General features: G+C 50.4%; 1 protein-coding gene across 4 annotated transcripts in view; it reads left to right on the top strand.

The window, feature by feature from the left end:
- Positions 1–25,572, top strand: part of TSC22D3 (TSC22 domain family member 3) — a 67,797-nt gene extending 42,225 nt beyond the window's left edge. For 2 of the 4 annotated variants that reach the window (XM_068962107.1, XM_068962110.1), the window contains exons 3-4: positions 22,757–22,808; positions 23,962–25,572. In XM_068962107.1, coding sequence (XP_068818208.1) covers positions 22,757–22,808; positions 23,962–24,192 — 283 coding nt within the window. In that variant the 3' untranslated portion in view covers positions 24,193–25,572. Of the gene's footprint in view, positions 1–16,953; positions 17,004–21,709; positions 22,050–22,756; positions 22,809–23,961 lie in introns of those variants that run through there. The other 2 variants (XM_068962109.1, XM_068962108.1) reach the window with 2 other exon arrangements.
- The last annotated feature ends 281 nt before the right edge of the window (positions 25,573–25,853 follow it).

Genomic DNA, 25,853 nt, shown 5'->3' with positions numbered 1-25,853 from the left:
TTTTATTTTATATTGGTGTATAGCTGACTAAACAATGTTGTGATAGTTTCAGGTGGACAGCAGAGGAACTCAGCCATACATACACATGTATCCATTCTCCCCTAAACTCCCCTCCCATCCAGGCGACCACATAACATCAAGCAGAGTTCCCTGCTATAGAGTAGGACCTTGTTGGTTATCCATCTTAAATATAGCAGTGTGCACATGTCCGTCCCCAACTCCCTAACTATATCTTCTAAAAAAGAATGATACAAATGAAGTTATTTTCAAAACAACTTTATGGTTTCCAAGCAGGAGTGGGGTGGTGCACACAGAGGGGAAGGATTAGTTAGGGAGTTTGACAACCTTGGATTTTATATATCACTGATCCGTTCAAAGCCCAGTACTCATGCATGACCCCTGTCCCATTCATTGGATTGTGTGCTAAGTTGCTTCAGTAGTGCCTGACTCTTTGCAATCCCATGGACTGTAGCCCGCCAGGCTCCTCTGTCTATGGGATTTTTCAAGGCAGATTACTGGAGTGGGTTGCCATGCCCTGCTCCAGGAGATCTTCCCGACCCAGGGATCGAACCTGCATCTCTTATATCTCTTATGTCTCCTGCATTGGCAGGTGGGTTCTTTACCACTGAGCCTCCTGGATGCTCTTAAACAAATGCCTGATTTGAATTGTTAGCTTCTTGGTGGTGCGGAGGAGAAAGGGAGTGAAGCGGAGAAAAACCAATTCCAGGTGACTGAGGCTCTCAGTACCTTTGGAGGCAAAAACCTGCTGGAGAGTGCCTGGTATGCCCTTTGGCTGCAGAGCCCACACTGGGGGCAAGGGCGGTGAGCGCTGGGTAGGGGTGAAGAAGGGTTGTTTCAGAGTCAACTAGGTCCTCAGATAAGCAGCTCCAGCTGAGTGACTTTGGGCTGGTCACAACCTCCCTGAGTTTCTATTTCCTTATTTGTCATCTAAAAAAAAAAAATAATTTTTTTTACACAAAGTTATTGTGAGGAGTAAGTGAAATAATGCACTTGCAATAACTAGTAGCTGTGGTTATTATCATTACTCTTACAGTGACTGGTTTAGCAAATGTGACAGTAGTAGTCTTTCTTACCAGTCTCCCTCTCCCACCAAGGACCCAGACTCTGCACTATCAACTTCCTTCTCCTCTGACTTGCCTCAGAATCCTGCCACCACTTCAGCCGCTGGGCTCTGAGACTAACTTTGTCACCTCCAGTATGAGACCAGCTTTCCTGGGTGGCCTGTCCAGAGTCCCACCTCCTCCTGACTTGCCTGCCAACATGGGGCCCCAGCAGTGGGCGGAGGGAGGGAGACAGGTGGCAGAGGCCAACGAAATGAGGCTGTGTGTTGCCACCCTGTCACCGATTCCCTGCCAAGGCCTAGCAAGGTCACCTTTTGCTTCTGATTTCCTCCTTTGGGGAGAGGAGAGTTACAATAGCCCTGAGGGATAGAGGGAAAGGGTTTGCCCCCGCAGTTTGGGAAGAACGCTCTCCAGTATTTGCCAGTGTAAGAAACATTCCAGCCAAGGGGAAAAGCCCAAGAGCCCCCACATCTGCAGAGGAAAACCCAGGTTTTCCTCAGGTGACAAGACTCCTAGGTGTGGCCTTGAGAGGGAGGTGATTGCTTATGCTGGGAAATTCAGAGGGTGCTCCAAACTGCTCTCAGCCTCTTGTCCCTGAGGGAAAGGTGGGGTCACCCGAGAAACGCAGTGGCAGTAGGCCAGGGAGGCCTGAAATCACATTCTAGCATGCAGGTCCTGGAGATGAAAGAGCCCAGCCCATTCTCTGGGTTGAGAGGTGAAGGGGAAGATGGGTGGGAAGAGCAGGCAGGCAGGGCCCCGCGGATCTAGAAGTGGAGCAACCTTCTATCTGGTGAGCTGTCAGGGGCCGAAGCTGCCTCCGCCCCCAAGTCTCCCCCAGCACAGGCAACCAAACAATGATGTGTTTCTGGAACGCACGCTGGGTGTTCCGTGTTGTGCTCAGCCTCTGTATCAAATCGTCAAGTTCAGTCATTACCCCCGCCCCAGAGTCCTTCCCCTTCAAAGCTTTGATGGGGATGGGCTGAGGTCACGCCAGGAGAGCAGGGTCATTCGGCAAAGGGATGGCCCTGAGCACTGGGCTGCGAGAGAGGGGGAGAATGGAGCAAGAGGCCCTTGGATGGTGAAGGAAGGCCTGAGGGCAACTGGATGGGTGGTGAGGGGTATGGGGGCGGGGCGGGAGATGTTCTTGAAGCTGGGCGGAGGTGCACAGGAGACCAGATTTGGCGAAGACCCAAGCCCTGGAGGAGAAGCAGGGGAAAGGGGCAGGCCAAAGGCACACTGGCATTTCTGTAAAGAAGGGCTTTACCATGTAACCTGCATGAGTCCTTCAAACATAGCAGCGGGGAGACATAACCCCTGATACTTGTCCCAGGCTTTGGAGTTAGCTCCCCCACCACCCCCAACACACACACACACACACACACACACACACACACACACACACACACACACACACACACACACACACACACACACCCCTCCTTTAATTTTCATAACACCTCTGTTGAGGGCGGCAAGGGTAGGGCAGGGGTAATTACTCCCATTTGACAGATGAAGAAACTGAGACTCAGCGAGATTAAGTGACTTGCCCAAGGTCACACAAACAGTTTTAGTGGCAGAGATGAGACCAGAACTCTGGTCTCCCAACTCCCAGGGCAGCAAAAGACAGAATTGGTCTAAGAAGCATCCAGAGGATGGCATGTCAAACCAGGAATTCTGGAAGAGACCCCTGCCCCATCAATCAGTCTCTCTGTGTCTCTCCACTCGCTAATACCTGAAATTTCACTCTTAAAGACTCATTCTCGTGGATTGAAACTGTGGGTCCTGTTTAAACGTGAAAGGGTGCTGGAGGAGAGTGGGGACACAGGAGTATTCCTAGGAGAGGGCCCTGGCCATGGAGTGGGGTTGGGGAGGGGAAAGCAGGGGGATGTTAGGAGGGGAAGGGAGAGGAGGAGAGGCAGCCTGGCGAATGCACCTGTTTTGCGAAAGAAGGGGAGGAGTTGCGTCAGAGTGTGAATGCAGGCGCTGTGAAAAGGACCGGCAAATCTGCCTCCAGAGGGGGGCTGGGGGTGGACTTCACGTCACCTCGGGGGAGGGGGAGAGGGCGGCCACTGGTCGGTTGGTTAGGGAAGCAGGTTGGCCTGAGAAGCTAGAATGGTGGAGGGGTGAGTGGGGGTGGGAGAGCTATTCAGGGAGCTGGCCTGGAGCCAGGGGCCCGTCCCAAGGGGGTGAGCAGAGGCTTGAGAGCTCCGGGCCCCATTCCAGCTCCTGACCTTGAGTCACCATTGCAACTCGGCACTTTTCCTACCTCAGCCCAGACACCCATCAAGTCTCTGTTATCTCGGCTTCCCGTTTTACAGAAAACTGTGTAAAAGTTACTCTCCTGATTCTTCCTGACCGACCCTGCCCTTCCTACATTCCTCACTACCGCCCCCATCCAACATCCTGAAAGCCTCCTGGGCCTCCTGGAAGCTCTTCCCAGCTGCGTTTGGTCCCAGAGGCTGCCCTTCCACAGTGCAGGCTGCCCCCGTACCCTCTGGTCCTGAGGGCAAGCGCCTGGAGGCCTCACTCAGCCCTTGGCCTTGGGCCTCTCCACTCAGAGGCACAACTATAAAGAGCTGCATTTGAGGACATCAAGGCTGGGACTGGCAGCAACCTTAGAAGTCACTTTTGCCATTCCTCCCTTCCTCCCTTCCTTCAATTGTTCCATTTGTTGAGCACTTACTATGTGCCAGACACTGTTATAGGCCCTTGGTATGTAGCTTCATGGAGCTCTCAAGTCTAAATGAGGGTGTATGTGTGTGTGCTAAGTCACTTCAGTCGTGTCTGAGTCTGTGCGACCCCATAGACTGTACTCTGCCAGGCTCCTCTGTCCATGGGATTCTCCAGGCAAGAATACTGGAATGGGTTGCCATTCCCTCCTCTAGGGGGTCTTCCCGAGCCAGGGGTTGAACCCTCATCTCTTATGTCCCCTGCATTGGCAGGCAGGTTCCTTACCACTAGTGCCACTGGGGAAGCCTCCTAAATGGGGGTATCATTCATCAAATAAGCACCTAAATTACTATACATTTGTAGTCTCAATCCTCTCATTTTGCATTTAGGGGAAACTGGGGCCCAGAGTGGTTATGAAACATTTCCAATGTTGTTGTGGCAGCCAGGGGCAAAACCACGCCAGACTCTGGTCTCCTGACTGTTACCCCAGTGCCCTGTCCACAATGCTCTGGAAAGAATACACTGAGTGTAAGGGCAAAGTGCTTATCCCTCTATGCAGACCCAGACTTAACCTATAGTCAGAGTAGCACATGGCCTACTTGTCAGGACTTGAAGATCACCGATGAGCAATCTCCCCTCTCCCACTGTTGTGACCCTGCTAGCTTGTTCCCTCCCCACCCCCAGGTCCCCATCCAGGTGTAAAATTGTACCACTAACTGAAATCTAAGGGCTAGAGCCCCATGACCTGGGGAAAACGTGTTAAGCCATTACCTGCCATTTACACAAACACATTTCCCCAGTTTGTCCTTCAGGAGAGGCTGGGTGCATATCATTGCAGGGAGGGAGAACAACTGTCGCCCTTACAGGGGGCATTGGTAAGAAGGGCAGGGCACCTCCAAACATTAGTGAGGGGCCCCATGGAACCCTAGGCAGCAGGAGGGCACAGGTCACTTGCAGGGACAGGCAGGAGGAAGGTACCTGAAAAGGAAGTGGGAAGGTTCTGAACACAGGCTCCTCCTTCACAGTTTAGCCTGGAGGCCAGCCCTACACCAACATCAACACTGACCAGTGACATTTTGTTTCAAAAATATGTGTTTACAATTGGTCTTTCCTTCTACTTGGATTATATTGAGTCTTTTGTCCCTGCCCCAGCCTGCTGTGGGAGTAGTTTATACTGATTTGCAATTAGAAAGGGCCTTCCCTGTGTCCGGTCAAGCAGTTGTCCTTAACCCTGGGGGTCTGCAACCTCTGTGCTGTGGACTGGTCCTCCTTTCAGATCATTGGCAGCATCAGATTAGAAAGGAAGGGCACGATAAATGTAATGTGCTTGAATCATCTTGAAACCATCCCCCGACCCCCAGTCCGTGGAAAAATGGTCTCCCACGAAATCGATCCCTGGTGCCAAAAAGGTTGGGGACTGCTGCCTTAACCAGTCTGCCAGGCCTGAGTTGAAATGCAGATCCATCCCATCCTGGCATGCTGGTAGGGCCACCCTCCCCATGAGAGTCTTTTAGTCAGTGGAAAGAACCAGCCCCAATCTGGGGGCTTCCCCACCCTAACCCTGATAAAGGCCTATTAATAGTTCCCTGCAAACTGTGATGAAGGGGGTTCAGTGCAAATGGGCATTCATGCCTAGAATGCAGCCCTGCTTAGAAATCTCAAAACAAGGTGAAATCCCCAGCCAGAGACAGCCTGGAGTTTAGAATCACACACCAAAGGTTCATGTCTCGCCTCTCCAGCTGCTACCTGGGTAACCCTAGGCTAGTCACTTAAACCTGTCTGAGCCTTGGTTTCCTCATCCACAAAATGGGCCTAAGATAATATGATACTCTATTCCTACTATCAACTATCCTGGGGCTTCTCAGATGGCACTAGTGGTAAAGAACCCACCTGCCAATGCAGAAGATGCAGGTTCGATGCTTGGGAAGATCCCCTGGAGGAGGGCATGGCAACCCACTCCAGGATTCTTACCTGCAGGATCCCATGGACAGAGGAGCCTAGTGGGCTATAGTCCATAGGATCTCAAAGAGTCGCACACAACTGAAGCGACTTAGCACATAGTACAGTCACTGAAACCTGTGTGAGCCTCAGTTTCCTCATCCACAAAATGGGCCTGAGATGATCTGATACCCAATTCCTACTACTGTCAACTATCCATAGCTATTGACAAGATTCAAAAGGCTAATGGATATAATCTTAGCACAGTGCCTGCTAAGCAATCAGTACACAGGAACTACTGATGTTATTATTTGGACCAGATGTGGCTGTGAGATCTCCCAGGGATAGGTCAAGACCTAACAGCTGTGCATCCCTGCCCTCTTGCTGAATTGAGGTTTTTCATATGTCAGGTTTGCTTAAAGCAAGGCCCACCTGCAGGGCATTCCCTGAGCTGGTGATTCATGGGTGGGATGCGTTCCACCCACCTATTTTCAGCTATTCTACATTTTCTTCCTCTTGATATGGACGTGTTTACACAGAGGAGGACAGTCCCAGTCAAAACAAGATGAAAATACACTGCTGGCTGGGAGCCCCAAGCTAACTGGTTTCAGGTCCTCTCCCAGCTGTCAGCACCTCACAACAGAGCCACGGGGTTGGGGGGGTCGCTGCCCAGTCCTGCTCCCCTGCCTCCCTCCATCAGCCCAGCGCTGCCTGGTATCAGGCAGTTGGCCATCGCCTGGTCAAGCTAGAGTGGGATTCTGGGGCTGAGGTTTTGCCAGTTTTACAGGGGCAAGAAGGAGGGGTGCTGAGGGGCAAGGGCTGCCCTGGCCAGCTCTGGTGTGAGTATTGTGTCTGCCGCCAGGGCCGCCTGCTACACAGGCAGAGAAGTCAGCTGCCAACAGAGAGTGGCAGAAAATGGCCAAAGAAAGCTCCCCCAGCAACCTGACCTCCTGCCTGGCATTCCCTGCACTGGACTCATTCCCTGGGGTTAACAGGAGGCTCTTGGTAAAAAGAAATTACCCCAGGGAAGGAGAACCCAGGTACCCCTTATCAGTCACAGAGCTTTCCTGGGGGTCAGTTTCTCACCTGTGTCCATTTATCAGTGAGTTGGTAGGACCTGAGGAGAAGATCGACAGGGAGGATTCTTTGATGAGCATGCAAACCAGGTTCTCTGCACAAGGAGCACTAAAAATAAATATCCCCAGTAGGGCTTAGACATATATATGATTGCTCCTCACGGCCTCTGCAGAACAGTTTGCTGATGTTTACCAAGAAGAGCAGGAGAAAACAAACTCCTTTGTCATAAACTCTGCTATTTAGACGTGCCCACTCAGGTAGCTTGGTTTATTTACAGTGAGTTCAGGAACGTTTGGGCCCATTTGCCTGTCCCCTGAAAGCTCAAGGCCAGCAGTTAGCCAGGACCCATTGTAAGGCCTCACCTCAGGCCCAGTCTATACTTAGTCAGCCTGGGTCACTAATCCCAGAAGCCCCGCAACTCATTTTCAATACTCAACTTAGTACTCCAAATAAAGTAAGTATATTCAGACCACACTGTTCTTCCCTGAGACAAACGAGTTTCCCTTCTGAGAAAGACTTTTCATTTCAACAGGGATCCTCAAGAGTTCAAAGCCAAGCGTGACATTAGTGGTGAGAATTTCCTCTATGTTGGCGGACATCAGGGTATTTTTAATCACGATTGGTTTTTTATCTGCACCCCCACCCCACTGCACCATCATTCCAGTTATATGGCTGTCACTCACTCAGAATCAGGCTTGCTAGCCTGAAATCCCTCTTTGATGTTACTGCCAGCTGAGACTTGGCTGTCCTCCTCCCAGGCTTTACCACCCTCTAGTGCTCCCTGTGGGTGCCCTGTTTCCAACTGACCAAGCCCCTCCAGCTAAAGATGGAAAGTGACTGAAGTCCCAGTATTTGCACAGAGCCAGGCACGCACACATGGATGAATTATCCTTTTTATTGAAGAGGTCGGGCCTTGATTCCAGGTCATTAGTGGCCACTTAGATTGTGTTTGGGTTGGGTTTCCCAAGTATGTTTGATTTTCACAGGTCTTTTGTGTTTTTAACTCTGACAATGATTGTCACCAAATTAAAATATTAACAGGAAGCAAATTCATGAATTTGCCTATAGTTCTTCCCTGTGGGGGCCATGAACCAAGTTCAAATACTTATCTAAACCTTCTGTTTACTTATTAAGCACAGGTGTATGGCATTGAGGCTGTGTGCCAGGCACTGGGCCAAACTCTGAGGGATACAGTGATGAATAAGATAAGCCCCTGCCCTCAAACAGCTTATATTCTAGTCTAGAAAGCCAGTCACTGCTCACTTGAGAATGTATGCACTGCCCACTTCTGGTGGACATGTTCTTATCTGGCTGTGCCTTTAGTCCTGCTTGAAAGACTGAAAGTGATTACTGACTGCTGGTGCCATTTGGGGCTTTCTTGGGGGCTCAGCAGTTAAGAATCTGCCTGCAATGCAGGAGACGCAGGAGATGCGGGTCTGATCCCTGGATCAGGAAGATCACCTGGAGAAGGAAATGGCAACCCACTCCAGTGTTCTTGCCTGGAGAGAGACTCTCAAGGCCAAAACTTTATGCAGGTTACAAGTCGTCCATGCAGGAAAGGATTGCTAAGACTTTCAAGAGACTACATTTTACTTGCTGATTCCCACTTGAACATCAGTCACTCAACACTATCCCCCTCTCCATAGGCAGTAGCCACAACTTGTGAGACCATGGAAGCAACAAACTGGAACTGGACAGGAAATTAGAAATGCTAGACTTTGAAAGAGCAGTGATAAGGCTGCTCATATGGTGAGCCATGTTAGCAGCAGTGTTTGGGGACAGGGCCCTTACCCCACATTCACATGGCCCTTCATATTTAGAAGCCTTCTAAGTGTCCAGGGGGTCTGGGGTTAAGGTGGAAAAAAAACTCTGGCCTTCTGATATGTTTTCTTCCTACTTGACCAAGTTCATTTAAAACAGGTGCTAAACGAAGGCAGAAATATAGATCAATGGAACAAAATCGAAAGCCCAGAGATAAATCCATGCACCTATGGACACCTTATCTTTGACAAAGGAGGCAAGAATATACAATGGGCAAAAGACAATCTCTTTAACAAGTGGTGCTGGGAAAACTGGTCAACCACTTGTAAGAGAATGAAACTAAAACATTTTCTAACACCACACACAAAAATAAACTCAAAATGGATTAAAGATCTAAATGTAAGACGAGAAACTATAAAACTCCAGAGGAGAACATAGGCAAAACACTCTGACATAAATCACAGCAGAATCCTCTATGACCCACCTCCCAGAATAGTGGAAATAAAAGCAAAAATAAACAAATGGGACCTAATTAAAATTAAAAGCTTCTGCACAACACTCTGTATAATCAGCTCCAGTTTCATCCACCTCATTAGAACTGATTCAAATGTATTCTTTTTAATGGCTGAGTAATACTCCATTGTGTATATGTACCACAGCTTTCTTATCCATTCATCTGCTGATGGACATCTAGGTGGCTTCCATGTCCTGGCTAGTATAAACAGTGGGAGAGGGAGAGGGTGGGATGATTTGGGAGAATGGCATTGAAACGTGTATAATATCAGATAAGAAACAAATCGCCAGTCTAGGTTTGATGCAGGGTGCAGGATGCTTGGGGCTGGTGCACTGGGATGACCTGGAGGGATGGTGTGGGGAGGGAGGTGGGAGGGGGGTTTGGGATTGGGAACACATGTACACCCATGGCAGATTCATGTTGATGTGTGGCAAAACCAATAAATATTGTAAAGTAAAATAATAATAATAATAATAAATTTAAAAAAAGAAAAAGCTTCTGCACAACAAAGGAAACTATAAGCAAGGTGAAAAGACAGCTTTCAGAATGGGAGAAAATAATAGCAAATGAAGCAACTGACAAAGAATTAATCTCAAAAATATACAAGCAACTCCTGGAGCTCAATTCCCAAAAAATAAACAACCCAATCAAAAAATGGGCCAAAGACCTAAACAGACATTTCTACAAAGAAGACATACAGATGGCTAACAAACACATGAAAAGATGCTCAACATCACTCATTATCAGAGAAATGCAAATCAAAACTACAACGAGGTACCATTTCACGCCAGTCGGAATTGGCTACTATCCAAAAGTCTACAAGCAATAAATGCTGGAGAGGGTGCAGAGAAAAGGGAACCCTCTTACACTGTTGGTGGGAATGCAAACTAGTACAGCCACTATGGAGAACAGTGTGGAGATTCCTTAAAAAACTGGAAATAGAACTGCCTTATGACCCAGCAGTCCCACTGCTGGGCATACACACCGAGGAAACCAGAATTGAAAGAGACACATGTACCCCAATGTTCATCACAGCACTGTTTATAATAGCCAGGACATGGAAACAACCTAGATGTCCATCAGCAGATGAATGGATAAGAAAGCAGTGGTACATATACACAATGGAGTATTACTCAGCCATTAAAAAGAATCCATTTGAATCAGTTCTAACGAGGTGGATGAAACTGGAGCCGATTGTACAGAGTGAAGTAAGCCAGAAAGAAAAACACCAATACAGTATACTAATGCATATATATGGAATTTAGAAAGATGGTAATGATAACCCTGTATGCGAGACAGCAAAAGAGACACAGATGTGTAGGACAGTCTTTTGGACTCTGTGGGAGAGGGAGAGGGTGGGATGATTTGGGAGAATGGCATTGAAACACGTATAATATCATATGTGAAATGAATTGCCAGTCCAGGTTCAATGCAGGATACAGGATGCTTGGACCTGGTGCACTGGGATGACCCAGAGGGATGGTACGGGGAGTGAGGAGGGAAGGGGGTTCAGGATGGGGAACACGTGTATACCCATGGTGGATTCATGTTGATGTATGGCAAAACCAATACAATATTTAAAGTAATTAGCCTCCAATTAAAATAAATAAATTTACATTAAAAAATAAAAGGCCATTCTTATAAATGCCTCATAAAAAAATAAATAAAAATAAAACAGGTGCTAGAGCCGTGTTTCTCAGGGAGACCCTCCCCTGCCATGCACAGTGGTAGAGTTCCTCTCACTTCTTGTTATTACTCTCTGTCGGAGGACTCAACTCCGTGGACCAAGCCCCTTATTGCAGCAGCCTACTGTTGGATAGAAATCACCCAGCAAGATGACAGATGTGTCTGGATTGTCTCCCAACTGTGCTCAGGCCCCGCTGCCCCAAGAGGTCCAAGGGGTGTCTGAGAAAGTCTATCTTCTCAACTGCCGAGTTAGTAATTGTCTACACTTGGCCATTCCTCAGTTTCCATGTTTACTTTAGTTCTTCTGCGACTCTGTCAACAAACGCCATGGTCTTATTAGTTTTAGCAAATAACAGGATGTCAGAACTGTTAACCAGGATTCGCTACTTTGCTGTTATACCTCTATCCCAGGACATAGGGGCCAGTGTTCCTCTTATTTTTTAAGATGTATGAGATTTGGCAGGAAGCCTTTCCCGAGCAGGCCCAATGCACTCTGCTCCGTCTATAGGCCTTTAAGGCTGCTCACTGCCAAGGCTCCGCCCACCAAGACCTGGGCTTTTCTGACTTTGCTTGATGGCACAAAGACATCGGGCTTCCCAGGTAGCGGTAGTGGTAAAGAATCCCCCTGCCAATGCAGGAGAAGTAAGAGATGCGGATTCAACCCTTGGGGATCCCATCCCTGGATCAGGAAGGTCCCCTGGAGGGGGGCATGGCAACCCGTTCTCTTGCCTGGAGAATGCCATGGACGGGGAGCCTGGTGGGCTACAGTCCATGGGGTTGCGCAGAGTCAGACACGACTGAAGCTGCTTATCACTGAAGTGACTTAGCATGCACAAAGATATCTGTCAAAAGAAAAAAATCAATGTGAATACTTTGAATTTTCCTTTTCTTGTGCTTTACCCTTACACTCTTACAGTGCCCTTTAAAAGCAGTCTGTACTTGGTAAGGCAGCTTTGGGACTTAACATTCACGTGGAGAAGGGCGAGGGGATGGTATTTCAGGCTGGCACTAAGGGTTTCCAGGCTTTTGACGCAAAGTATGTTGTTCTTCCAATCCCGCCCCCAACACTGTCTGTCTCAAGGAGTGAGAGGTTAAAAGGGTCACTCGCTTGCTGACAGAGAACCAGGAAGTCCAAGCCTTGGGGGAAACACAGCCTTTGTTTACTTAAGCCCCAAACCTAGCAGGCAGTGTAAATTAAACATAAAAATAAAATAAGATACCAAAACATAGGCCGGATGCATACCACAGAGAGCAGTGAATTCCCCTTCTGCTCTCCCTGGGGAGAGGGGGAGTCAGTGAGCCTCAAGGGCGCCCTCCTGGCCAGGCAGATGCTAGCAAGCCACGGGATGGGATGAGGTGGTAGGGGCAGGGGAGAGCAAGGCTTGGCTCAGGGTGGGGATGGGCACATTGGCAGAGATCCTCGCCAGTCTTTATCGTTAGCCCAGCAAGCTCCTGAGGGGGCACTGAGTCACAGCCCTCCAGCCAACCTCAGAATGGATCCATGTTTGACCAGGCAGTGACAGCCACAGGGCTGGAGGAGAGCTGGCTTTTATTGAAGGGAGGTAGGGCTGATTAATTGACCAGACCGTGCTGTTGGAAAAAAAAGCAGCCTCTCTCCATTCTCACCCTCTCTCCAGGTTCTTCTTCTCCCTTGTCACCCTGATGCCCACCCCCATTACCTCTAGCCTCCCAGGCCAAGAGTACCCACCAACAGCTGGGAAGTGTCTCAGAAGCAATCTGTTCCTCATAATGGAGAGGCCAAATTTGCCAAAGGTTGACTTATAAATCAGAGCAGATTGGGGTTATCTTTCTAATAGTGGCTCTCATTCGTTTTCTGATTAAGCGTTTAGGAGTGAGAGGGAAAGAGGTAGCCAAACAGGAGAGGGAAGGAGATGACTGAACAGAAGTTAGGCTCAGAATGGTTGGATGGCATCCCCAACTCAAAGGACATAAGTTTGAGCCAACTCCGGGAGATAGTGAAGGACAAGGAAGCCTGGCGTGCTGCAGTTCATGGAGTCACAGAGTTGGACATGACTGAGCGACTGAACAACAGTGCTCAACCCCATCATGGTGTGTGACACAAAGTGGGTCATGGTGACTGGCATTATGGTGACTCTTCAGGTAGACCCTCTCGTGGCTCTCACCTGTAGGCCAGTGACTCCCAAAAGCAGTCCCATGGACTGGAGCCACAAGCGCTGCACCCACATCTCCTGAAAGGACCCTTCCCAATCCACGGACATCCCTATTCTCCTCATCTGGACGCATTTCTTGCCCTCCGCAGCCCACCAGCAAGGTGTACCTGCTGTGTTTGCTCATCTTATGCTGATCGGCCACTGACCACTCTGTTGAAAGTAATAGAAAAATTGAGTTCATCCCGATTTAAATATTTGTAATTGATAGTGGCAGAATGTGGCACTCTCCCAGGGCTTTTGCATGGGGAAAAAAAAATCCTAATTCCTCAAAGTGTCAAGAATTCTATTAGAACTCTAAGGTGTGACTCGGAGGGTGACATTTGTAGGCACTGCAGTAGTCTGGTCAGGCAAACAGCTTGGACTGAGGGGGAATTTTCCTCAGTGCCATTCAAATCTTGCTTCTCAGACCATCAGTCACATATGATGCCTATGCCAGGACTGGGTCTCCTTAGAACTGATCTCATGAGGAGCCTGCAGGAATCATCTCTTAGGCATTCATATGATTGATGGTACACAAATGGTGCTCGTTTTTATTTCTTAGAATGTGTAATTGACCTCTTTGAAAACTGTGGGCCTGGCAGCACCAGCACTTCCTTGCAGCCGGTGGACAGTGTGTAGTATCAAGCTGGTTCACCCTATACCCACCTGACTTCCACTCCCAAGACCCTGTCACCCATGACCCTTGCACAGTACTCAGTCATCCTTGGATGTCAAAGTAGAGGCTGTGGCTTGTGACACTCTGGCTGGGTCTAGAGTATCCTGCCCTGCCACCTTGCCATGTCCTATTGCTTTACTACCCCTTTGGGGTCACGGGGAAGCTGGCATCAGCTGAGAGAGAGAGAGATTGAATGATACCCTGGGCTTGCCTATCTCTATGAATTGTGCTTAGTTGCTCAGTCGTGTCTGATGGTTTGTGACCCCATGGACTGTAGCCTGCCAGGCTCCTCTGTCCATGGGGATTCTCCAGGCAAGAATACTGGAGTGTGTTGCCACGCCCTCCTGCAGGGGATCTTCCTAACCCAGGGATCGAACCCAGGTCTCCCACATTGCAATTGGATTCTTCACCGTCTGAGCCACCAGGGAAGCCCAAGAATACTGGAGTGAGTAGCCTATCTCTTCTCCAGCAGATCTTCCCAACCCAGGACTCGAACCAGGGTCTCCTCCCTTGCAGGCAGACTCTTTACCAGCTGAGCTACCAGGGAAGCCCCTCTCTGTGAATTAGACTTCGTCAAAGGCCGAAAGGGTGTTTGCATAAATGTGTGTACGTGTGCTTCTGTGCTGCTCTTTCCTCCTGATAAGGTGTGTGTATTCCTTGTCAGCAGTTCTCAAACCCTGGGCAGGGGGCCTTCCTTAACCTCTCCCAGAACTCCTTTGAGCTCCCTGGCTCAGTTCCCACGTCTGGGGAGGGTGGGGGCAGGGGTCCTGTCCAGGGAGGAGCTTGCCTTGTTTCTCTCCTTTTTTTCTGTTCTGGGAGTAGTGTGTAGCCTGCCCCTTCCTGCCATTGCCGCACCTCAGCTGGGCTGCCTTCTTTCCATCCAGGAAGCCCGAGGGAGGGGGGAGGTGGCTGGAGAGCCAGAGGCCCACCGAGTCCCACAACAGAGGATCAAGGAGCCACCTCAAGTGAGCCTACTGTGAATAGCTCCACTGTGAGTTAAGCAAGGGCCTCAGGAGTACAATGTGGGAGCCCGGGGAGGCTCATAATGCTTACCCATCCTGGCCTGGGAGCCTCCCTGCGCCTGAAGAGGCCGGCATTATTACCAGCGTTTTGTTCCCCAGGGAACCTGGACCACTTCAGAGGTCACCCATTCTATCGCGGGGGCCCGCAATAGAGCCAGGTGCTCCACCTCAGAGCCCCTGGCCTCTTCACAGGCCCCTCGTCTGCTGGCTCAGCATCCCCAACAAGATCCTCCTGGGTTCTCATCTTCCAAGCATTGCCAATCATCGCAAGTCCTTCACATACCACTCAGAGTAACCCCAGCAACTGCCAGAAAAAAATGGCTTGCCTTGGAATTTCGGCTCTTGTGGCTGCTCCATAGAGCAGAAGGGCTGGGAAGAGGCCCTGCCAGTGTCGGTCGCCCTGGCCCAGAGAAGCTGGTGGAGGGCTGGTGCAGACGAACACACGTAGAGAGTGGCCGTGTTCTTGCTGCTTCCTCTCCCAGCCTCTGGGAGGGCTGTTGAGCACAGATTCCCAGAAGGTGGGCCACGATGAGGGGGGTTATTTGCTTACCTGAAGATGCTCACTAGTTGGGAGGGCCATATGAACAAGGATGAGACCACTAGGAGCTGGGCAAAGAGGGGAGACCAGGAGGTTGGCAGACAGAGGTGAACACCCCGCCCATGCTAAACATAGATTCCCCCCCTACTCAGAAGGAAGACACTGGCAACTGTGAGACCCTTAAGGACCTGTGCTTTGTTCCCTTGGTTTACAAAGGAAGGGAATCAGAGTGAGGGACCCTGGCACTGTCAACCACGTCACAGGAGCCTTAGGTCCCATGGAAATTCCAGGTTTTAAGACTGCTCTGTTGCATGCTAAGTGGCTTCAGTCGTGTTTGACTCGTAGCAACCGCATAGACTGTAGCCCACCAGGCTCTTCTGTCCATGGGATTTTCCAGGCAAGAATAGTAGAGTGGGTGGCCATTTCCTTCTCCAGGGGATCTTCCTGACCCAGGGATCAAACTAGAGTCACTTATGTCTCCTGCATTGGCAGGTGGGTTCTTTACCATCTGAGCCACCAGGGAAGCCCCTGACTGCTGTGTTATCCCTGTCTAGATGGACAAGGACCAAATGACAGGGTGGGGAGAAACAAGCATGTCCAATTCTCAGGAATGGAGTGATGATGGTGGTATGGCCCTCCCAAACCCCAGGCTGCCATCCTGAGCACCCTGAAGCCCTAGGCTTTTTCCTGAAGTAAACATTTCACAGAGATCTAACCAGTAGGGAGACTTCAGAGTTCACCACAGGCCTAGGATATTGTAGAAGGAAGCACAGCTGTTGACCTGTACTACCAGTTTGTTTATTTGCTTTTTTAATTTCCATAAAATGTGCCTTCTACTTTGAATAGGTGTTAATCTACTTTGATTTAAGTTGAGTTGAACTGAACTGAATTGAATGATAATGGCAACTAGTGTGGGGAGAAGGGACGAGAGGGTATTCCATTTACTGAGGTGAATTTGACATCTCTTTTATTTTTCAGGAATGTCTGTTTCATACTTGTAGATGGGTAATGGGGACAGTGGAAAATGGGAAGAGAACTTAGAAAAATTATGGAGGTAAATTTTCCCAGCTGCAAGGCATAAGGAGAAGGGAGACAAGCATAAATATTGACACAAGGTTCATGAAATTTAAGATCCACTGAACTAAACTGCATTCCTGGATAACGTTGCCAATACTTCCAGTCTTGCTGAGATGCCAACACAAATCGCGCCCCCCCCCCCAACAAAGTGAGATGCCAGAGGTGGGGCAACCAAGGTGATTTGACAAGAGCCCTTTCCGGCTTCTTTGAATGAGGGTCAAAAGGGTGGAATGCCTTGTCCAGATGGCGCTTGGCTTCTGCCTGTCATCCATAGTGTCACTGGGAGATTGTTTGTGAAGCTCACGTGGGACCCCGTCCGGAGGGAGCTGAAAGGCACAATTCATTGCTTCTGCCACCATTCGGTGCCAAGGTTTGGCCCAAATTGGTTGCTAGATCCACTTTTCCAAGACAGTGTCCCTCTTGCCACAGTTCCCCTTGGGCTCCCTGCAGCCCACCGCTGCCTTCTGCATCTTCGCCTGCAGATTCCTCCCCATTTTCCTGCCCCCCAGAGTCGACATTCTGGGTCCCAGCCATGTGGGGCAGTTCACGTGACCCTCTGAGGACAAGGCACTTTGTCTGTCACTGTCTTTCCTTCTTGCTTCCCTCCTTCTGGACTTTGGGGATTTTCCATGAGGCCAGAGTAACCATGTAAGTGGCAGCGTCCTTCCTGTCTGTACTCTCCCACCCCTGGCGTGGAACCTGAGGGCAAGAGAGAAGAGTGAAGCCAGGACAAACTAAATGATGGCCTTTCAGCCTCCTTTCTCCCCCAGCCTCTTCAGAAAAAGGGACAAGTAAGTACTTAGAGGTAGACGGAGCTTCAGGCGGAGGGGGCGCGGAGGGGAGTGAGTGGGGAGGGTTGTTTGCAGCCACCCCGTCAACTGTGCTCAGTAGCCTTTATGATTTCCTTGTCCGGCTCCTAACTCAGCGCTTCTTTGGTGGCCAGTCCCGTACCTTCCCACATCTCCTGACACAGACCCTGTGTTTTGCTGGCAACAGGGCTGAATCTTGGGGGTGGAACATATCCTGTAGAAAATAAGGAAGACTTGCCTATAAATAGTTTCCTCTGGGCTGCGTGGCACACAATGCTTCAAGTGTGACAGAAAGGGAAGTGAGATGTTCCCCCTCCTTGCCACCCCCAACCTACCGCACCCACCCCAATCTGGTCCCCACACCTCGGCAGCATGCTCAGATCCTGCCCACGAGTTCTGTGGCCCAGACTGGCCACTCTCCGTCTTCCTGGGCTGTGGGAACCCAAAATAGGAAGGGGCTCCAGCCCTAGAGAGTCTGGCTTTTGAAGGAGAAGAGACTGGTGATAATGTTGAGACACTTCTTCCAGTTCTGAGGGAACAAGTGTCTCAGCATCCAGCCTCAGGTGGCTTCCAAGGCCACCTGAGATGGTGGGAGTTGAGGAGCTGACTCGCCCTCCTGCTGCCCTCCATCTAGAAGGTCACCCTGGGAGGGGGAGGGTCAGCTGTGTCTGTTTAACCACAGAAACCCCCAGCTGTAGGGCTAGGATCAGAGCCGGCAAAGGAGCCGGCTCATCAGCTGGGTGCTGGGACTGTGAGGGCTTTCAGTCCAGCCTGTCGTGTAACTCACAGCATGGGAGAAAGGGAGTCGGGCAATACACACGTTGGCGAGGCTGTGCTGTTGAATCCTTAGGCCACTGTTTCCCGCCTGAGGCCCACGTCCACAGGGCACAAGGATGCTGACAGCCTCATGGATCAGCACTTTACTCAGAAAACTCAGATCACAGATACCCTATACAGCGTGCACTTCCACTCACTGCAAGGTCTGGTGCAGCTATTCTGGACAGAGGAATTTTCCAGTATGCCCAGGGTTCAGCAGAAAGCCTTCTGGGTTCCTCCAGTTTCTCCCTCTTCCCCTACTACCCGCTGCATCTCTCTTATGCCTGCTGTTTGAAAATCTTCCTACAGGGACAGTTTTTATTTAGGTTGGTGGCCTTAGTTTAGCAAACCCTGGGGTCCAGGGATCCAGCCACGATTTGTAAACTGAGAACCATGAGGCCTCATAGGGAGTGCTTCTCACTACTGGTTGGTGAACTAGAGGTGAACAGGGGAGAGAGATCCGCTGAGTGTGGGCTGAACCTGGGACATACTTTCCAAGTTGTTTTCTTAAACTACATCCCTGATACGAGCTGGTTTTCTTGCTCTTGGTTTCATTCTTCTAAAAGCTGAGCACAGCAGGAATGAGGGGAAAGAGTTAATTAAGGGCGTCAGTTAGCGGGGCCCTGGGGACTTTAGGTTTGACTGGATTATTATTCCGAGACTCCCTACGTCATGTGGGGCACTGTGTAGTCCATCCTGGGAGCCACCTGGTGGGAGTCATGGTTTCAGTTTTCTAGACAGAGAGGGCTTTCATTGAGGACTGCGTAGCTGCCTTTTGAAATCATGCGGGTGAGCAAAGCCCTCTTATAAAGCTCATTTAGACACTTGGGATATTCTTCTGGTCCCACATGCTGCTGGTGTCCTAGACACTTCTAGGTGGGCCTGCCCCCACCTTTTCTTCCTCCCTCACTACTTTCCTGGCACCTCCAACACATCCACCAACTGCCTTGATTCACTCATTCAATAAACTTACTCCCTGCCCCACTAGTAAGTGTAGTAAGAACAAACTTGGTCTCTAGGTCAGAAAGACCTGGGCTGGAGTCCCAGCTCTCTAATTTATTCACTGTGCCACCACCTTGGGCAAGGTAGCCTCTCAGACCCTCTGTTTCTTCATCTGTAAAAATGACAGTCACAGCGCCTACACTGCCAGGTTTGTAACTCAGCCAACACAGCGTCTGGCCCATAGCCGAAGCTCAGTGTATGGTAGCAGTTATTGTCAGCGGGTCTCAAACTGAGCTTATTTCTAATCGAAGTATAATTAATGTACAGTTACAGTACACGACTTAGTGACTGAGCAACAACAACAATGTACAATTCAAACACAGCCTCGCTAGCAAACTTCACCTCTTTGCTTTCCCCTCCCCGAACTACCTGGAATTTTATGCCTCTCTCTCCATATAAGGGAGTTCCCATTGAAGGAGCCGGTTTTTCTCCTCTCCTATGCCCTGTTTTCCTGGTGGTGTTTTCTCCCTCCTGACCTAGCTTATTTATCTCTCTTTTTTCTTTTCATCATCTCCCTTGGAATCTTGAGGTGGGTAGCAATAGTGAGTTTAAGAAAGAGTTACAAGCAAATGAAAGGTCAGCTCAGACCCTTTCTGGACCAGGAAAACTCTCTGTGACACAGAGGGCAAATTAAGATATCAGGGAATTCCAATATCGATTAAGCTCCAGATTTAAGAAGGTTTGTTTTTTTGTTGTTGTCGTCTTTTTTTTTTTTTTGCTCAGATAATGTTCCTGATGATCTATAAATACAGTCTGCACTTTGTTCCATATACTACACGCAGTTTAGTGTGAACACCTTGTTCAGAGAGTTTGTGACCTGAGGATAACCTGATATCCTGAGATTGGAATTGTCTCCCAGCCAAACTGGGGTGAAGAAAATCACCATCCGGGGCTAGTGCAGTAGGTTTGCTTGGGTAGATCTGTTTGTCAGTCCTTTGCAAATAGAATGGTCTTTGTCCATGTATTACTGCTGGTGGGGTCCAATAGAGGGCTTCCTAGGTGGTACTAGTGGTAAAGAACCCACCTGCCAACGTAGGAGACATAAGAGACTCAGGTTTGATCCCTGGGTCAGGAAGATCCCCTGGAGAAGGAAATGGCAACTCACTCCAGTATTCTTTCCTGGAAGATCCCATGGACAGAGGAGCATGGCAGGCTACAGCTCACGGGGTTGCAAAGAGTGGGACACGACTGAAGCAACTTAGCACGCACACACGATCCATTGGGAGCTTCACATCATACTAAAAAATGTTCGCTGTTCGGTGGCATAACTGCACTGGCAGCCTAGAGAAAATTAAGGCCTTCAGACTAGGCTTAACTGGGGCCTTGGCCAGGGTGTCCATGCCAGGCACCTGGTTAGGTGAAATATCCTGAAGCAAATAATAATAGCCTTTGCTGATAAGCCCCCAGTACTTTTCCAATAGTGTGATTACACTAAGTTATTTCTTTGGACCATAGCCTGAATCACAAACTGATTCATGGGTACTGGCCCTAGCTTCATCCAAACTATTGTATATGTGGTGGAACCCGATGTTCTCCTTATGGTCCTGAGTTGGTGTAAATACTACTCCTAGTTGCGTCAACTGTCCCGTTTCTCTAGATTGCTCCATCTGTCTGCAGTTCTCCTTCTGTCCACTAGGTGCCTCACTTAGGAAAGAGCAGGATAAAAACACTTCGAGCCTCTGATGGTTTGGTTTGTTTTTGTTTTTTTAAGATTGAGGCTAGAAAGAATGAAAATATATTTTGATGGAAACGTGTAATTTTTAGTAGGCAACAATCACCTCATCCTCCTTGTGACTTGAAATCTGTTTATGAAGTACCCTGTAACCCTGTATATAACTGGACCCCATCACAGGGTATTCTCCTAGGATGGTTTATATATATCCTCGACTCATAATTTTGTTGTCATTAGCTGTTTCGAGGAAAGTAACAAAATCTTGTCTTTAAAAATAAGGACATGAGGGACTTCCCCAGTGGTCCAGTGGTTAAGACTCTAGGCTTTCAATGCAGGGGGAGTACGTTTGATCCCTGCTCAGGGAACTCTAAGATCCCACCTGTTGCGTGGCATGGCCAAAAAATTTAAAAAGTATTTTCTGGCATCTTGTGGTCACTGCAGTGCCCACTCCCCTACTGGCTCCTCCCCATCCCCTCTGCCACCTGCCTGCCGCCAGCTGCTCCCCTGTGCATGTTCCTCAATTCATCTGAGTTCCTAAACACTTACAGTGTCCTCCATACAAGCACACTGGCAATACAGATTGGCTAGTCTGTACATGCCACAGATCTGTGCATGTGTCAGTACATGGACAGGTACATCTGAGGATGAGGTGAGTGGATAGGTACTGGGGATAGGGGCAAGCCAGTGGGCAAGCTGGCTGGGAGAGGGGACCTGCAGGTGACAAAGTCTGTGTGCAGGAGAGAGGCCAAGAAGGCAGGTGGCAGGAAGCAATGAGGAGACTGGTGGTGAGGGTGGGTATCCAGGGCGGCAGCCTGTGATCGCATGGCAAAGACAGGCGAGTGTTCTGGCTGACATCTGAGGAAGAGCTTTTAAAACCAGCGCCACCCTCTACCAAACGCTTCCTAGCTCCTACAATGGCATTTCTACTTCTCATTTCTCTAAGAAATCAGCTCCAGTTTGTTTTTTACCAATCTCCAGAGCCCTCTTTGGAGATGCCAGTTGGCACAAGAAAGTGCTGAACTGTTTACAGTCCCAGCCTAAGGTTCAGGGAGGGGATGTGGTTTAACTGGGCCACAAAGCCTGGTACAGGACTCATTTGCATGGCCCCTGACGCCATGTGACGCAGCCGGCTCCTCCTATATAAAGAAGAAGGAGCCGAAATATCTCCGAGTCTGGGTTGGACCGGCGGCCGTGGAGTTTGTGACACACTAGGTGACACCCCTCGAGTCACTTCCCTTCAACTCTGGAACGCCCGCCCGGCTTTGGGTCCTCTTGGCAGCCTTCGCCCACCTCCTAGCTCCAGGGCCCAACGCGCAGAGCCCAGCCCCGCGCAGCGCGCCAGCCGCCGGCGGCCGCCCAGCCTGCCCAGCCCAGTCCAGCCCGCAGCCCGGCCAGAGCTCCCCGGCAGCCCGAGCCATGAACACCGAAATGTATCAGACCCCCATGGAGGTGGCGGTCTATCAGCTGCACAATTTCAACATCTCCTTCTTCTCTTCCCTGCTTGGAGGGGATGTGGTTTCCGTTAAGCTGGATAACAGGTAACAGCTGGCCACAGCTCCGGAGCCCGGGCGCCGGCGGCGGGGGCTGGGCTGCGAGCGGGATCTCCGAGCGAGCCGTGTGCCGGCGGCCCCCGTTCCCCGCGGTGCAGCATCCTGGGAAGGGGCGGAGGTAGGGGACGCGGGGGGGGGGGGGTCACCGCCGCGCTGGGATCCGCCGTCGGAGCGTCCCTGCGGCCGCTGCGCCGTAAGAACGAGCTGCCACAGCCGGAGGCAGAGGCGGCAGGGCTGGGCGGGAGGCTGGCCGCGCGCCGTGCGCCGTTGGGGAGCAGGCCGGAAGCTTCTGAGCCTAGGAGGAATTCCTAGCTAGCTACAGAGCTCGGTAGGTTTGCCTTGGACCTTGTGGGCCGGCGCCGTAATGGGCCGGCAGCAGGCGACTCGCTGGGCCGCGCGCCCCCATTGTTTGCACGTCGCCGAGCAGGCCACGCTGGCCCGTGCACCCCCGGACCTGGGCGCCGCTCCCCGCGGAACTCCATACAGCAGTGGCCGGCAGCTGGCCTGGGTGCGGAGGTGCAGCTTCCTGCAGGGGCCAGAGAGGGACCTGGGGACAAAGTGCCTGAAACTCCCGGCCAGGGCTGCGGTAGAGAGGAAGAGCTGGGCCAGAGGGAGAACCTTGTGGCCACCACTACCAGGTACTTAAGACTGTGACCAAGTGGGTAACGTGGTCGCTTTCCTTTTTGTCTTGACAGTGCCTCTGGAGCCAGTGTGGTGGCTATAGACAACAAGATCGAGCAGGCCATGGTGAGTGGCATCACTGCGTCATTGTCATTCCCAGACCTGTCTTCTGCTTATGTAACTCAGGGCAGTGGTGAGGGGGTGGGTGCGAAAGCCAAGAGCCTGGGGAAGCTGACAGCCTGTCTCCTCTCCCCTTAGAGGCCTTGAGTAGAGTCCCATAGGAATGGCACCTTTTAGGGCATTTCCAGTCCACACTTGCTGGGCCCTCTCCTTTCCTCCTCCTCCTCCTTCTCCAATCGCAGGGCTTTACAGCCATGTCTGGCTCCCTCCTGGGCCCATGGCAGGGCAGGGAGCTCAGACACCTGCATTTGTCTACATCCCACACTTGGCAGGGGCCAGAGCGCATTGGTTATAAGCACACTGCAGTGCCTCTGCAGAGCCTGGGCTGGGGTCAGGAGCTGGGAGGAGACAGGAGGCAAAGCAACTCCCCCACAATCCCTTCTTCCTCTCCTTAGCAGGTAGAGGTCATATTCCACCAAGCAGCCACAGTGGCTACAGGGCTTTGGGGCATCGAGCAGTTAGCAACCACGTCATTGTGCCCAGGAGCCTAAGGACATTGTTCTCTGCCTCCAGTGCAGTTATCCAAATTCAGAGAGGATGCGGCCATGCTGGTAGCTTCCCCCAGGGCCAGTGTCCTGTCTGGCCAGGCTGCAGAGCAGCTGCAGCTCAGTATGCTGGCTTATGAGGAGTGGGAGAGGCTCCAAAATAGCCCATTTTCCTCTCTTGGTGAAGCTGTGTCAAGCAGACTGACAGTAGGGGGTGCATTGCAGGTGTTCCCTGGGATCAGGGCCAGCAGCGGGACCTTATATGGAAATGGAGATAGAGCGAACCACCACCAGCCAGCATAAGTCGCACCCCAAAGGCTCCCAAGAGGCCAGCTTTGAAAGTTATTAGAAACTTATCAGGGGAGAATCCTATGTAGTTCAAAGCTGGGCTCCCAACTCAGGCGTGGCCCCGATCCCACAGCTCTTCTGAGCGTGGCTTTAGGTGCTTGGGAGAAAGGGGTGGGAGGGGCAGGGCCACACAGGGCCAGCATGCTGAGGGAAGTATGGTGGTCAGTGATGTGAGAGACAGCAGGCACCCCGATGGCCAGGGCGCAGTGCTGCAGAGGGGCCGCCATGGCTAACGGATGCCTCTGTCGTCATCTTCTCCGGGACAGGATCTAGTGAAGAATCACCTGATGTATGCTGTGAGAGAGGAGGTGGAGATCCTGAAGGAGCAGATCCGGGAGCTGGTGGAGAAGAACTCCCAGCTGGAGCGGGAGAATACTCTCTTGAAGACCCTGGCGAGCCCAGAGCAGCTGGAGAAGTTCCAGTCCCGTCTGAGCCCTGAGGAGCCAGCTCCCGAAACCCCAGAAACCCCTGAGGCCCCCGGTGGTTCTGCGGTGTAAGTGGCTCTGTCCTCAGGGTGGGCAGAGCCACTAAACTTGTCCTACCTAGTTCTTTCCAGTTTGTTTTTTGGCTCCCCAAGCGTCATCTCACGTGGAGAACTTTACACCTAGCCTAGCTGGTGCCAAGAGATGTCCCAAGGACATGGCCACCTGGGTCCACTCCAGTGACAGACCCCTGACAAAGAGTAGGTCTCTAGAGGCTGAGTTGCATGGGGCCTCATCACCCCAAGCCAGTGAGCCTCTAATGCCACTGCGCCCTGTGGGCTCCCAGAGCCTGAGCAATTTAGCTGCAACTGGCAAAGGAGAAAGGTAGTTTGAGACGGGCCGCTCCAGAAAGTCTAAGGGGTCTGTTTTTTTCATTTCCATGGACATCTTCAACAGCTTCAACCTGACAAAAACTGTCCTATGGAGAAACCAATTGTGGTTTAAGCAGAGGCAACCTCTCTCTCCTCCATTGCCTCACCAGGACAGGGCCACAGTTGGGAGAGATTGAGCCAAGTCAGCCTTCTGTTGGTGAATATGGTGTAATGCATGGCTTTGTGCACAGCCCAGTGTGCGATTATGGCTTTGGGATGACCGCTTACAAAGTTCTGTTTGGTTAGTATTGGCATAGTTTTTTTCTATATAGCCATACATGCATATATATACCCATAGGGCTAGATCTGTATCTTAGTGTAGTGATGTATACGTATACACATACACCTGTGTGTTGAAGGGCCTAATCAGCTTTGGAAGTATCAAGTGGTCCCTTATCTCTTAAGGCTAATTCTTAGATTTGTTTATTTACCAAGTGGATCCAGTTTGTCCTTTAGGTTAAGTGAAACTAAAGAGTAAAGGCACGTGTATACCCGTGGCGGATTCATGCTGATGTATGGCAAAACCAATACAATATTGTAATTAGCCTCCAATTAAAATAAACAAATTTATATTTAAAAAAAAAAAGAGTAAAGGCAGGGAGGGGGCCAGCCTCTAAATGCCTTGCTGCTGCAACCTTTGTCCCATATGTCCCCTGAATACATGTGAGGTCCCCTTCTGAATGCCAAACCCACCATTCACTGGTGCTGACTACATAGAATGGGGTTGAGAGAAGATCAGCTGGGACTTTGTCATCTGAAAACTTTGTTTTGTTGTTAACGGTTGTGAAAAACTTTCAAGTGCAGAGAACGATCAGCTTGCCGGTGTCCTCTCATGGACAAGGGAATAACTCTGACCCGATGATGCCTGGGTGATGTGCTCAGGGAGCTTGTCTCTAGGGAGTTCTGTGGCAGTTGAACACTTCCCACTTTCTAACACCTTATCCTGATGTTATGTCTCCAGGATTTGGATTTTGATTTTTCAAATGTAGCTTGAAATTTCAATAAACTTTGCTCTTTTTTTTTTTTCTAAAAATAAACCTGGTGTCCGCCTGAGCTTAAAACAGAGTGGGTGGTAGAGGCCCTAATGGTGGTTGGGGGCACTGTTTTTCTGACTCATCTGCTCATGGGCACCACCTGAGTGGCAGGCCTGTGCTACACCAATGATCTTGCGTAACTATGACAACACCCCCATTGTACGGGTGAGTAAGCTGAGACTCAGCCCACTGAAGTGACTTGCCGAAAGTCACATAGCTATTATGGCAAGTTGGGACCCAATCTTCCATCCATCCCTCTCTCCCACTCCTG

This window comes from Capricornis sumatraensis, chromosome X (genome assembly GCF_032405125.1).
Source record: "Capricornis sumatraensis isolate serow.1 chromosome X, serow.2, whole genome shotgun sequence".
Classification (NCBI taxonomy): Eukaryota; Metazoa; Chordata; class Mammalia; order Artiodactyla; family Bovidae; genus Capricornis; species Capricornis sumatraensis.
The sequence above is the reverse complement of the archived record's forward strand: the minus strand, read 5'-3'. Positions and strand labels throughout refer to the sequence as shown.